The sequence below is a fragment of the Lemur catta genome, chromosome 4 (genome assembly GCF_020740605.2).
Source record: "Lemur catta isolate mLemCat1 chromosome 4, mLemCat1.pri, whole genome shotgun sequence".
Classification (NCBI taxonomy): Eukaryota; Metazoa; Chordata; class Mammalia; order Primates; family Lemuridae; genus Lemur; species Lemur catta.
In genome coordinates this window covers 44,479,982-44,495,695 of record NC_059131.1, presented here as the reverse complement: position 1 = coordinate 44,495,695, position 15,714 = coordinate 44,479,982, and the positions used below count along the sequence as shown (strand labels likewise).

The 15,714-nt window shown below is 30.8% G+C and overlaps 1 protein-coding gene and 1 non-coding gene across 5 annotated transcripts in view; one reads left to right on the top strand and one right to left on the bottom strand.

Annotated features, from left to right (window-relative positions):
• FANCL (FA complementation group L) overlaps positions 1 to 15,714 on the top strand; it is a 66,626-nt gene that overhangs the window by 31,462 nt on the left and 19,450 nt on the right. For all 4 annotated transcript variants that reach the window (XM_045549662.1, XM_045549660.1, XM_045549661.1 and 1 more), the window contains 2 exons: positions 3,995 to 4,091; positions 9,473 to 9,541. In XM_045549662.1, coding sequence (XP_045405618.1) covers positions 3,995 to 4,091; positions 9,473 to 9,541 — 166 coding nt within the window. The remainder of the gene's footprint in view (positions 1 to 3,994; positions 4,092 to 9,472; positions 9,542 to 15,714) is intronic.
• LOC123637576 lies at positions 1,028 to 1,133 on the bottom strand. The gene has a single exon (XR_006734944.1). It is a non-coding gene; the product is annotated as a U6 spliceosomal RNA (small nuclear RNA).

Here is a 15,714-nt window from a genome sequence, read left to right as displayed (position 1 = left end):
AACATCATCTTACTCTGTAAGTTGCCTTTTATTTTTTTAATGGTGTCAGTGAAGGAACTAAAGTTATTAATTTTAATGTAGTCCAGTTTTTATTTGTGTGTGTGGGGTATGTGTGTGTGTGTATGTTTATTTATGAATTTCTTTGATGATTAGCACTTCTGGTGTTTTATTTAAAATATATTTGCTTACCCCAAAGTAGCCCTGTGAATTTTCACATAAACCACACTGGATTTTTGATTGAGATTGAATCAAATAAATAGATAAATTTGTGGAAAATTAACATCTTCACAATATTGAGACTGCCAATCCATGAACATCATATATCCTCCTGTTTTTTAGTCTCTTTTAATTTCTATCAACATTTTTGTATTTTTCTGTGTTCAGATTTTGTATATCTTTTATTGGATGTATTCATACATATTTAATGTTTTTTAAATGTTACTGTAAAGGATATCCCTTTTTAAAATGTCACTCTTTAAAATGTTTTTTGCTTGTATATAGAAATACCATTGATTTTGCATATTGATTTTGCTCTCAGAGATCTTGCTAAATTCACTTATGGATTCTAATATATCTGTAGGTTCTATTAAAGTTTCCAAGCTGCCAATCATCTGTAATGCAAATAATAATTTTATTTCTTATTTTCTATATATTACACCCTTTATTTTCTTTTCTTGCATTATTGTGTTAGCTATGATTTTCAGTAAACTTTTGAATAGAAGTCATTATAGCAAGCATTTGTCTTGCTCTGAATTTCAATGGATGTTTCAGTATTTGACCCTAAATATGATGCTTACCATACCTTTTTAAGATTTTTTTTCCATTTCTGAGGTGCATGCTAATGATATATTTGCACATTAGTGTCTATGTGTAATCTGCTATGTTCTAATTTCATAGATTGCTTTACATAGATATTTTTGTCATGAAAATCACAATTTCAGTATTGGGTGCCACCTCTTTTGCTTTGACTCACACTGTTTCATTGGAGCTAATCAGCAAATAGCAAAATGACCTTCTAGGGCATGTGCAAAATATGGAATGCTTCACAGATTTGTGTGTCATCCTTGTGTAGGGGCCATCTTAATCTTCTCTGTATCCTTTCATTTTAGTACATGTGCTGCTGAAGGGAACACTAGATATTTATTAGATTGAGAAAGTTCCCTTTTATTCTTAGTTTGCTAAGAATTTTATTATGAATGTATGTTATCTCATGTTTTTAGCTGCATTGAGATGATAATATAATTTTCCCTTGCTCCTGTTTTTTATTGTTGTTAATATGGTGAATTAGTATGATTGATTTTTGAATGTTAAGCCAACTTTGCTTTCTTGGAATACCAACTTGGCTATGATGTATTATTATATTTACAAATTCAATCTTGTATTATCATCATCGTATTTTGGCATAAATGTTATGCTTACTTCATAAAAAATATGAGGAATTGTTTTCTAGTTTTTCTGTTCCCTAGGAGACGTAGTGTAAGATTGTTGCTTCTTTTTTCTTAAATATTTAAAAGAATTAAGTGAAGAGTGGGTCAGGAGAGTTTTTGAGTTTCTTTAATTGATATGACTAATCAGATTTTCTATTTCTTCTTGTTTCAAGTTTGGTTAGATATGCTTTTTGTTGAGTTGGTCAGTAAATTTGAGAAAAACATAGTTCATAGTATCTTCTTTCCTTGCACAGGTAGGCCTGTTTTCCTTCTCTCTCTCTCTCTCTTTCTCTCTCTCTTTCTATTCGTCTTAGGTATGAGCTGTTTAGAGCTTATAATGAAAAGCAAATAGCCTTTTCCCACACCATTTTCTATCTCCATTTCTTGATTTTTCAATTTTAGGAATTCCATACTGACTACTATAATAAAAAAATAATTTAGCTAATATACTACTTTCTCTTTTCCTTCATTTTTTAAAATTTTTCCATTAGCTTTACTATTTCTTAAACTTCTTTTATTTCCATTCAATTAAAGATGGTTATCTCTTGACTCTCAAATTAGCAATTACAGATTTTATTGTTCCTAATCTTCCCTCCAGATATGTTTCCCATTTCTACTTCCCAATTTTTGTCATCTCTTCCTTTTAAATTACAGTGGTCAAATATATTTACATTAGTCTCTGTAACTATAATTAAGTCTTTTAGCTTTGTCTATTGCTGAATTCTAAAAATTGTAATTAGTAATCAGTTTAATTTTTTGACTACATAAATATTTTTTAGCTGAAAAGTTAATGGTAGAGTAATTACAATTTTTTAACACAGCTGTATTGTTTATAATTCAGTTTAAAATTTTCTCTTCCCTTTTTGGTTTCTTGTATTAAAAAAAATTCCCATAATTTCTTCCAGTGTATCCCTCATACTCTCTAGTCTATAGACTTTGCCCTTTTGCCAGCTGTGTTCTCCTGGAACCCCCCCCCCAATCTGTTTTGTCAGCCAGTGCTCTTTTATTTGATTTACATTTTTACAAAAGTTGTTGAAAATTTGCTTTTATTAATGCTATTACTTCTTGTTCTTTTTGTAACTATAGGTTTATACTTTTTTAAAATTGCTTTATTTTTAAATAATTTTTTAGGGACTAGAGAGAGTGTATAAATGCACATGCTCATCTCAGCATCTTGAATCTGAAATGTGGAAATTTGTAGAGTCAGATATCTATGTATCTGAACTTTAGAGTCATATGATAAAAAATGTGGTAAAGACTCATGTTCTAATTTTTTGGAGGTGGGGTGTTTGAGATGTTTACAGATACAGCCAAAAGAAAATAAAGATTATATAGCCATTTATATTTTATGTAAATAAACACTTTTTCCAGAATAATTTTACTTTCATTTATTTTCTGAGATCTTAGACTTTTTACAGATTATGATAAAATTTCCGTCTATTAATACAGGTTTTTTACTTCTTATTCTATTATTGAAAATAGACATCTTCTTCAGATTTAGATCTGTTTTCATTACAGTGTTCCACAACTTCATTGCCCAGCATTTCTTGCAGTTGACTCATTTTACCTTTATAGAGTACCTGATCAGTAACTAAATTGCATATAGTGATGTTAAAAAAAATTATTTCCTAAGTTAGGAGGCTAATGTTAGTTTTGAACTCTAATGGGTCTTACCATCAGTCTAGGTGATAAGTTGTGCGATACTCTTAGACTACTTTTTATCTTTACAAGAGAATTGTATTGTAAAAATGTCAAAAAATGTCCACATGCTTAGTTCACTAGTAAATATACTGCTACATTTGAACCTTTTTGGCAGTAGCTTATGCTACTCAGGGGACCATGTTTTTGCAGAATGATATATTTCAAAGGGTATTGGTTTCCATTGTATAAAATTCATGCATTTAGAGCAACTTAAAGCCAAAACAATTGTGCTTATGCTATATGTTTAGAATATTAGTCATCTTGAATACATGCCTATGTTAAGTGTCAGAAGCTATATATCACACAAAAAGAAAATTTATTGTTAGGAGACTGGGCTGTACCTGTGCTTATACAGCATTTTCCTTAGAGGATCAATTTGAGTATATGAACTAATATCAGGTAGGATTGTGTGCAGTAACATTATTGATAATACAGGAGAAGTTCATCGAGGAGGAAAACAAAGGAAGCATAAAAGTCTCATACTGCATGAAACTACAGAAATGGATCAAAGAGTTTGACAGGAAGTTTAATGTGTACATAAGTAGAGGCTGACAGGAACATGCTGTGTGTGCCAAAGGTTCCAGTGATGAAAAACTGAAACATAGTGCTCACTGACCACAGCATGAGCCTTGACACACATTGTAAATAATCCAGAGATCTATGACTGCATTAAGAGCTAGGCTGGTGTATTAACGGCAGTAAATCTATAGCAGCAGAAAGGGCTGGCATGCAGAAATTCCTCTGATTAATTTTTACAGTGGATTAATAGGAATATAGCAAATATTTTCATTTTGAATCCTACCATCCCAGCTCTTCTCCTTTGCCCTCCTCAGTGTGATCATTTTTTATTCTGTTCTGTTCACCAGACTTGTATATGTGGATACTTGCTTCAGTACCATCAAGTTAAAAGCAGAAGATGCTTCTGGTAGAGAGCATCTAATCACTCTCAAGTTGAAGGCTAAGGTATGTGCCTTGTTAAATGTTATTATGACCAGGGGATACTTTGTGAAGTGAACTCTGAATGTTTTCAATGTAAAGAAGTGCTAGCTGCATCAAAAAATACGTATATGATGCTTTTAAAAATTGATTTTGGAAAACCTCAAAGAATTTATTTACTAGTTTTCCAAAAGCCTAGATATAATTTTATGTTACTATTTTAGTCCAAATTCAATCGAAATACAGACTTTTATACTAAAGAAATATTACAAGTAAGATTGACAGCCTCAAAATACCATAATGTTGTTTTCGTAACATCCTACATAGAAATGAGTGAATCCTTCCACTAGCCCAAGTTCAACTGAAGAAGTCTTTTGCTTTCAACTCTTGAATTTCTTTTGTAGTTCTTATCTCTGACCCACACCCCTGTCCCTACTGCCTAACACAGAAACCCACATATGGATACTTTTTATTATTTGTTTGTTTTGGCTAAAGCTTTTTGACTTATGTATTTTAAGAATTTTTAAAGGTTATGCTTCTATTTATAAAGCCCTTATAGGCTAGTGATCTGTAACTACTCACTAATTTTATTGGCACAAAACATGGCTGTTGTATCTTTATTTTTTAGTTCTAGATTGTGGATTTTGAGGAATAAGTTGAATAAGCAAGTTCAGCATATTAATCATTTACTTAGTAATCACTGAGGAAACATTAGAATTTGAAGAAAACCAGGACATCCAACTTTTTTTATTGTTCCTAGGAGTCATCAATCAACTCTATTTCAGAAGATTGTAGTGATGAAAAGATCAATTGTGTTTGTCCTTTTTAAAAATGTGTCTGGCATTTAAGCTTTCCACAAGAGAAAATTAATATATAAAGCTGTACTGGGTGACACAGAAAAGTTGATATCTTATAGTGGCTCTGTATCAGACAGGTTGAGAAATGACTCATTCTCTCTCTCACACACAGAATGTTTAGGTATAATTTTAAGAACCATATGTGATAAGTATTGAAAAAAAATTAGTGAGGTAGAAATCTTATTGTTTGTAAAGGAAGTTAGATGGTTATTTTCACTAAAATTAAAAGATTTTTATATTCCTTTTTAGTTTTTAAACGTTTACTTTTTTTTTAAGATCAGGGAGAAATCTGCCTTTATCCTTCCAAAAGGTCACATGCTGCCAGTGGCAAGGGTTCTGTCATTTCCTTCAAAGGTCTATTTGTTTATATTTTGTACCTTGATAAAAGTTGCTCTGTTCCTATGAAGACCAAAGTGAAGGATTTTAAATACATCCTGTCCTCATTTTTATAAGGTCTTCTACTTACTAAGAAGATAATGTTGTAAGTCTATGCTGCCTTTAACTACACCTACAAGATTTTATTATTAATCCAGGTGATGCGATTTATTTCATTTATTGGTAGTATTGAGAGTGAAGATTTGACAACTAATATGGTCAATTCTGTCTGCTTTTTTCTTGTACCTTTTTAAGGTGGATAAGATGATGCTTTTAATATTTCTCTGGAGAATATTTTCCAGTGTCAGTTTTGCAACATTTGTAGTTATGAAGCACTTTTATATGCTCTGGCAAAAGAGAAGAGTAAGCTTTATTGGAGCTGGGAAGGAATTAGGGGAAAAAAAAAATCTGTTAAAAAAAAAAAGACAGGATGAAACTGAATCTTATGTTGGTATGATTTATTAGAATCTTTATTTGTCCATCTAGTTTAGCTTTTATCTATACCAAAATTTTATTTTTTAAGGAATATTTGGGCCTAGGAGAGTCAGTTAAAAACAGCTATAGCTGAAATTGTATAAGGATACATAATGCACAGTCTTAATCCAAACTAAGTTTTAAGGGGAAAGCTGATTTTTTTTCAATAAACCATTAGAGCAGACTTGTTTTTATAGATACATACATTTTTTTAATTTGATTTTTTGATATATAGTAAAGAAATGCACTGTTTTATTTTTTCCTATAATACATTCCCAATTCTTCCACTCCCCCTCACCATCTCCAAAATCCCACAATGAAAACAATACCCATTATGGCTAGACAGCCCCTATTAAAAATAAATATATAAATCAAAAACAAATATAATAAAGGAAACAGATAAACTTTGTGGTTTTTATAGGGGTGTGTGTGTGTGTGTGTGTGTGTGTGTGTGTGTGTGTATAAAATTTTTTTTTTTTTGGCCTATAAACAGAAATTTATTCCTCACAAATATGGAGGCTCAAAGTCCAAGATCATGGTGCTAACATATTTGGGTTCTGGTGAGGGCCCTTCTGCGGGTTGCAAACTGCCTTCTTCCCATTGTCCCCTCAAAATGCAAAAGGGTGGTAAGAGTGCTCTCAGGGGTCCCTTTTATAAGAGTGCTAATCTCATTCATGAGGGCTCCGTCTTCATGACCTAACCACCTCCCAAAGTCCCCACCTCCTAATATATAGGTATAATATATTTAATATAATATATAGGTATTTTTATGTAATAGAGTACATCTGAACTATGGGATGGAATTATCTTGGTTTTACAAAAGAAGTAGACTAGAGCTTCCTCAGCTTTGGTCAAGATTAGAACTACTTGAAAAACAAATCACAGGTGTATATCAGATGCTGTGTGCTCTGTCTCTTGCTGCAATTTGTATGTATTCATTCACTTGGGGTCACTCTTACTGATTAGATGGTCCAATCACAGAACAGACTTGGTTAAAAATTTTTTAGAATAATATACTGTATAGCCTAAAAAATATTGTGTGATTTTATACTTAATATTACATAATGCTCATTCTTTTATAATTATTGATTTTATTGAGTTGCTTCAAGTGAGATTTAGAGATCTCTATTTTACCTAAAAATAATTAAATACTATACTCATTTTTCGATTAATATTCCTGTAGTGGAGTTTTGTTGTTGTCAATTAGGCTTCTAAAGTAAAAGTTTTGACAATTAGTTTCTTAAAATTAACTATCCTAATTTTGATCAAGTTATTTTGTGACATTGTATTTAGTCATATACATTGTAGTTGGTACTGGTATGATTTAGAAACTTTCTGCAAATGAATATCTAGAATGCTAGTTCATATTTAATAATTTATGATAAATCCTTTTAAGATTCTATACAATTATGTAAAGTTTATTATATAAACAAAATTGGTCTTACGTGTGTATATAATTAACACATATATATTTAATTCGTAATAGATACGGTAAACCACCCATAAATAGATCAGTCTATTATATACATACTTGTATTACAAATATAAAAATATATTTAAAAGATGTCATCGTCTCAGCATAGTGGACTCATTTCTGTGTGTGGGATCATATTGTATTTACTGTAACTTGCTTTTTTGTTTAACTATTTGTGGATCCCATTCCATGCCAATACATTTGTATCATTTACTATACTGAGTCCTACTTGAATGTGGAATCTTATTCTCTTTTAACGTAATGAGCTGTGTATGTACTTAATGAGGCCACAGATACTTTACTTGGTATATCTATTCCCAGTACAGTAAACATTTCATTAACTTCTTACTCTATCTAGATTGATGATTCATTATTGTTCATTGTCAGCATCACTAGAAGATAAATAGCAGCAACTTGAACTAAATTTTCCATTTTGACCCATGGAGGTTTCAAGTGTGCATTATTATTTTTAAAGAATCCTGACATTTTTAGAGGGAAAAGAAATTTTATTAACACTTTTAGTTGATTTTCATCATTTTTACATGTAAAACAGCCAAAGAAATTAAATGACTTGTTCAAGATCTTACAAGTTAATTAGTAGAGCTAGAACCAGAAAAAGCTGAGGTCCTGTCTGTATTTACTTTGAGACAATCACATGACTTTTAAATATGGTGTACAAATTGTTTTTCTAGTGATTACAGCAGTTATACTCTGAAGTACATCATATGATATTTTTAATTGTCTGAAATAGAGCTTCCTCCCTTAATCTTAGCCCGATTTTTTTCCAGAAGTAGAACATTGTAATATTTTATGTGATTTCCTATATATCTACCTTTATGTTATTCTGCATAGCCAGATACCATTAGTCTGAGTATATGTTGATAAGTTTCTTTTTAGCCAACTAATTATTGTAGCTAAATGTTACTTTTTTGGAAAACATTGATTTCAGATATATGTTAAATACTGTAGTGAGAATTTTTTGTTCCCTTCTGCTTACCCAGTGGAATACTAAAAAATAAGAGGCTGAAAAAAGTGAAAGTCTAAAACTTATTTTAAACATTTTGTCAAATGAACATTTTGTCAAAGTTTTTCTAAAACTAATATCCTTTCAGTAAATTTAACTTTTTAATGGCAAGAACTGAGTATTTTTAATTACATGAGACTTTGAAGAATCAGAATTGGATTTTAGAGAAATCATGTTGTATAATTCTCTAAGAAAGTTGATTTTCAGAAAAACTATACCTTTTGTCCTTTTGTCATTGTTAACTTTCTGTTTTTTGTTTGTTTTAGAGACAGGGTCTCTGTTGTCCAGGCTGGAGTGCACTGGCCGTATCATGGCTCAGTATAACCTCACATTCCTGGGCTCAAGATCCTCCTGCCTCAGCTTTCCAAGTAGCTAGGACTACAGGTGCATGCCACCACACCTAGCTAATTTTTAATATGTAGAGATGGGGATCTTGCTATGTTACCCAGGCTGGTCTCAAATTCCTGGCCTCAAGCAAACTTCTTGCCTTGGCCTCCCAAAGTACTGGGACTGCAGGCATAAGCCACCATGCCCAGCCTATCTTTGTTAATTTAGAAACTTGATTTGTTCTTATTGACTGCCACTTTTTGTATAACTAATAAAATAATTAATTTTGTATTTACCCACCTTGAAAAAGTTTTTCTTGCTTAAAACTATTAGTTTTATTTTTCCTTAATAAACCAGAAGATGTTTCATTGTTTCTTTTTATCTTCTTGCTAAAAGTAATTGCTTTAATATGGAAAACAATTTTTAATTGATAACTATATTCATTTTTGTGCATTTCTTGATTCTTTTAACTTATATGCCTACTTAAATGGTGACTGAAATTTGAAATTAAGTTTTAGGCTGGAGGGAAATTAAATATTAACAATTTGATCTCTCATTTTTAAGATAAACTGAGATCCAGTTTGATTCACCCCTCAAACCATAACATTAGCAGCTAACCTGACACTGACTTAATTAATTACTCTTACTCAACACTGACTGCTTTGCCACTCACAAATCACTGAACTTTGTATCTCCTGAACATAGGTTGACTATTAGCTCTTGGTAACACTCTGGTAGTAGAATAAAAATATTTATACATAATACATTTGCAGTTATAATAGTCCTTTTTTTCCTAATATATCTAGCGTTCTAAAAATACTTCATGTGAAATTATCACAAAGAAGCAAAAATGACATAATTTTATGCTTTTTCATAGTACCCTGCAGAATCACCAGATTGTTTTGTGGATTTTCCTATTCCATTTTCTGTTTCCTGGACACCACAGGTAAATTCTTAGATGTATTGTAAATAATTAAAAAGTACAGTTGTCTCTCAGTGTCTGTGGGGGATTGATTGCAGGACGCTCCGTGGATACCAAAATCTGTGGATATTCAAGTCCGTTATATAAAATGGTGTGGTATTTGCCTATAACCCATACACATCTTCCTATATAGTTTAAGTGATCTCTAGATTACTTGTAATAACTAATACAGTGTAAATGCTATGTAAATAGTTATAGTGTGTTTTTATTTGTATTTTTTACTGTTGTGTTATCTTTTTTATTTATTTTTTGAATATTTTCTATTTGCGGTTGGTTGAATCCACAAATGAAGAACCCATGGATATGAGGACCAGTTGTATATTCATTTTACTCAAGTGGCCATTATAGGTCATAAAGTGATTTTTTCCAGTTTTTAAAAAGCATTTATTTATAAACAGGCCTTCTGTAATGCTTCTTTTATATTTCCTAACAGTTAAAGTTTGTTTCTCTTTCTCTCTTTACACACACACACACAACTCTCTCTCTCTCTCTCTCTCTCTCTCTCTCTCTCTCACTCTCTCACTCTCTTTCTCGCCTCCAGACTTTTGTGTTTCATTGTGGCTAAACATTCAGAAGCTCTATTGACAGACATTTTCCTTTAAATATGAATTCTAAAGAATTCTTTAGAAAGCATGAGCAGTAAGTGGAAAACTGGCTAAAATTTTTCATATTCCTAAAACTTTTAACATTGATGACATAGTATCAGAGAATCTTTTTCAGAGAAGAATGAATTATGACTGAAAATAAAAACCTTGCCATTTTTACTCAGTTTATTATTTTAAAGTGTTTGTCTTTAATTTATCTTTGAAGTTAGACTGTATTCTTTTTTTGTATGCTTTAAAACATTCATACTTTGAATAAAGAATGTAGAACATTCTTTCTTCTGCTTCTGTCAATTGAATTTCTCAGTACATTGATGATGTCTATTAAGATAATGATTTTTAGAAGTGCATTATAAATTATAACTTGTAGATACAAGGTGGTATGATTATTAATAGTACTATCAACATATCGTGTGTGATTTTTAAAGATGTGGCAGAATATGATTAGTTAGGTTCAAAGAACAGTCTGATGATAGGCATTGGTTCTTTCATCAAGCAAATTGTGGCAGTTGATAGTAAATTAGAGAGACCATTTCTATTCTTGGGCAAAGAGAAAAAAAAATTTCTAGTGACATTTTACAAATATTCTTTAAATGGAGACCACTCATTTTTGTTATAAAATTTTGATAAGATTCAAATAAAAATTTATGCTGTTATTGTATCTTATGAGTAAAGTAATTAGATACGAAATTTGTTGAAAAAAAAAGCCTATCAGGATTTAAATAGTCTTGTGAAGGTGCAGATGTTATTTTAATCATGCATTATATCTATCGAAAAATTATTTTTCTCATTTTCTTCTTTAAAGACAAAAGTCCCACTTCCCCCATTGGAAATCAAGAAAACACAGCAAAATAAAGGACAAGAAAGAGCATGTGATTTGCTTTTGTTATTTTGATGAATGTAATAAATATGTAAAAAATACTGTGTGGAAATACTGTGTTTTTTTCTTTTTAAAGAATTGGAATTATGTATAAGTTGTATAGCTTTGTTGTTTTTTTAATATACATTTTCTATTTGGCTCTGAAATCTTTATCATTATGTTTTCAGTGAGATCAGGTGAAAATATTGTATCTGGATTATATTATTCCTTCCAGATGTTATCTCTAAATTACACTTTAATATTTATTATAATTCCAAGGTTGAAAAATATATTGTTGATCAATTTCTTAGTATTTTATTATGTAGATAACTGTAGAAGTTTTCCCGACATTAATCTATGAAAAAGTTTGCATCTGCAAAAAAAGATTGTTTAGCACTTACTTTATTCTGCCATTTAACAAAATTAGTTTGTAACTCTCTAGTAGATTGGAAAATCTTTGAAGACAATTGCTTTTAAATTTTCCTTCCTTAACACCAGCTCAGTGCCTTGTTCATATAAATATAAAATAAATATGTGTAAATAATATTATTTCAAATTTAAGTTTTAGGTTTAGTTGGGACAGGTAAGTTTTCTGTTTTGTAATATCGCCAATAAAACAGAATTAATTAGTAGTAAATGCAATGTCATAAATTCTTCTCTTTATAGAATATACTGAAATTCTTAGCAAACTACAGATAAAAATTGATATCTTTTTATCCACAATTCAAATTTGACAGATGTTAATATTTTAGTCACATTTACCTCAGATAGCTCTCTCTCTTTATCTCTATCTTAGAAATAAAATGTTAAGGAACAGCTAAGACCCCTTTTCTTTCACTCCTTTTTCTTTGCTTCTATCCCTCTAAATAGGTAACTATTTTTCTGAAATTGGTGTGTATGCTCTCTGTGCATATTTTTTGACACATTTATGTCGTATTTGCAGTTTCATCTTTTTTTCTTATATCATTTCAGTTATTTATCCATGATCTGTATGTGTCTGATATATTTATTTCCAATGCTTTATATTATTCCATTATGTCAGTCAACCAATTATTTATCTGTTGTTCTACTGATAAGATTGGTCACAATTTCTTACAGCACTGAAGTGAACACCCTTACATGTTTTCTTATTCACATGTATATGAGATTTTTAGCAGGTTATTCCTGGATGTGAAAATGCTGGATTGTAGGGAATGTTCTTCTCTGAGGTTACTAAATATTGCCAAATTGCCTTCCCAAATTGGATATATAAGTTTATATTCCCACCTAGCAATGCATAGTAATTTGTACTTTTCTAAATCCTTTTCTAGTTTTAGTCTGATCTTAATTTGGCCTTAATTCTTATCAAGAATTTATAATCATTATTGTGTTCATATCTTTGCTTACTTGAAATGTTCTTTTCTTTTATAATAAGCATTCCTTCTGTATTTTGTATAATAATTCTTTGTTGGTTTTATGGGATATAAATAGCTTCTTTTAACTTTGCATATGATATATTTTGTCATGCAGAAGTTTAACTTTCAATGTGGTCACATCACTCTTCCTTGTGGTTTCTGCTTTTTGTGTCTCTCATAAAATCCTCCATATCTTTTTGTGAAAAGATATTCTCATATAATTCTAAAAGTTTTGATTTTTTGATATTTATTTAAGTATGTAAGTATGAAATAGCAATCTGTATATATACTTGCCAGTTTTCTATATGCTTATACAGTTTGGATGTGTCTTCTTCATTTGTGGGCATCAAGAAGTGATTTTACAGTTTTTCTTTTACATTTGCCATTAAAATTTAGAAAATTCTCAAAAAATATCATTTACCTGTAAGAGTCTAAGTGTATATCATAAAGATTTTGTGATGGTGCCAGCAGTATGAACTCTGAGTCTTTTAGACATGATAAAAATGTTGGCGATATTAGTTTATGCTTTGAAAGTAAGAAGCAATGTGAGACTTCTTTGTTATGTATGATCTTTTTGCATTGACTGGCTGGAAACAGTTCTATTTGTGGGAGGTCTTTTTGGGTTTTTTTTTTTTTAACAACTTTTAAACAATTGTGGTTTTTAAGCAACATAAATGTTACTGGTGTAGTCTAATAGCAAAGTTATATTTAACAGACCGTAACTAGGTTTCAGATAATTGATTTAAAAAAAAATTCTGGTCTGTTTTTTTACATTTCCTCTTTGGATTCAGTGTTTCTGGACTTTAAACTTGGAAGATCTTTATTTTCCTTTCTTTTTGTAATATAATAGACATGGCTTTGTGGCATCCATATTAAAAATGGGTAATTTTCCTTATGGTCCCTGTCTTCCTGCTGGGTTGATAATGTTTTGATGTATTTTTCTTTTGCTCTGATGAGAGGTCTGCTGCTGCTGCTCTGACATATTCATTTGGATGAATAATTATAACTTGCACAATGTCAAGCTGAAGATGGTAGGGTTTTGTGCGTCATGACAAGCCTAGTAGCCAGTGCAGGTGTCTCACAGCATGATCAGCAACAGCCAGTGTATTCTGGCTCAGAGGAGACATTTAGAGTAGTAAGAAATCAGCACCAAGGGCAAGGCTGCTGCTACTATTGCTGCCGTGATATGTGCCAAAGAAACACAAAGTGCTTCTCAAAGACAAGTGTCTAAATACCTCTTTTCAGATATTTACTTTGTTTACTCAGTGAATTTTCTAATGTAGATTTTAGCATAGATTGTAAGAACATTCTCATGATTTTATCTTATTCTACCATTTTACATCACAAATGCTCCAAAATATATCTTTAACAATCCTTTTGATCTTTTGCATACAAGTCATATACATGCATATTGTTGACTAATGAGGCTATAGAATGCCCTAATGTTGGATTTTAAGTGCACTGATACTATGATTATATAAAAACAAAATTCTTTTTTTTCAAGTTACTGACTAAGCAAAAATGGTTGTTAAAATTGCAATTCGTAAATGTGCCATTAGCTGCAGACTTGGTGAACTCTTTGCCATAGTCATTTGGAATTTTCAGATTTAGTGTGGGGCAGTAAGTAGTGGTATTTGTATTTTTTATTATGGAAATCTGATATTCTTGGAATAATGCCATGAATTCAAGAAGAGCAAAACTAATGATAAAGCCTCTGGCTGAAAAACTGATGGTGAATGAAGAATTTATAATTAAAAGAAACAGGCCTATTATATAGCAGGGAGCATGATCCATTAGTTAGAGCAGCAGACTAGCAGTTGGGTATTCTCAGTTCTGTTTACAGTTCAGCCATTGACTTAATTGTATAATTTCAAACAAGTCACATGATTGTCTCAGTTCATATATGCTGTATATGGAAATAGTGAACTTTCTCTTTCACAGATATGTTAAGCAAAATCTGGTTTAAAACAAGCACAATGTCGGGGGGCATAAACCCTCAATTATACAATCTAAGGATCCTGTGGAAGTTCTTTTGACCAATTGAAATTTCTTTCTTTCTATTTTTATCTTTGTTGGAGAACTCATAGTACTGGATTTTTATTCACTTTAAATTGGCTAATTACATATACTTTTGCCTTGTTGGCAGTCTTATTGTTGCCACAATGGTATGGATAAAAAAGTCAAAGGAAACTCATTGTTGAGATTCTGTGATATGGTAGAAAAAGTATCAGTGAAGGGATCAGGTGACCTATGAACTCAGTCACCTATTAGTTATCTTTCTGTTTTCTAATAACTTATTTAAAAAAGTAGTCTGCATTGATTCTAAATGACAAAAGGAAAATACAAGCAAGCAAAATTAAGAAAATATAAAATCACCTTTAATGCCTTTATTTTGAATTGAGATCTCACTGGATAATAGTTTGAAACTGTGCTTGTCACTTAACAGATTTTCATTTCTAAAAGATCATTGATAATATTGTGCATTATTCTGGATAATCCTTAGAATCACTTGAGTTTTAGTTATAATTTGGTTTACATTTATCCATCAAATTAAGAATTTATATGTTTGCAATCTAGGAACATGTTATCTCTATATTTAGAGCTTTCAGTAAAGTAGCAGTGGTTTCTTAATCTACATGTTTCATTTTTTGTTGAATTTACTCCTAAGTATTTAGAAGTTTTTCTTTTTGCTATTATAAATGCAATCTTTTTGGTTATATTTTCTAGTTGATCATCAGAATGTGGGCAGGCTATTAATTTTTTAAAAAAATTTTACTTTGATCAAAGTAATACGTGAACATAGTTTTAAGTTAGGTTTACAGGTTGTTTTATTTTATTTTGTTTTGTTTTTGTTTTTAGACAAAGCAGCATTTCCTAGCCTCCTTCTCACCAATTTCTCCAGGGGCAAATACTTTTAACTGTCAGCTGGTTCTTTTGATTTTAATTTATTTTATTGCATGTTATTATCTTTTGTTTTAGGCATTATCTATTAACTTCCACTGTAGATACTGAGGAATTGGCTGCTTTCTCTCCTTATCCCCACCCCATACACATGCATACTTCCTATCTTCCTGTTCTCTCCAAATAATTATATTGTAATTTTAATAACATTTAGTGTTTACATTATTATAGATATATAATTATACTATGTTGATACAGTGATGTGGTTAACTATGATTATTTTTCCTTTGTTGCCCTGGTTTTTATTATTCCTAGAGTTAACATTTATTTTACTTTTTCATTTCCTTAGTTTTCTAGGTGGTTATAACTCATTCAACCTCC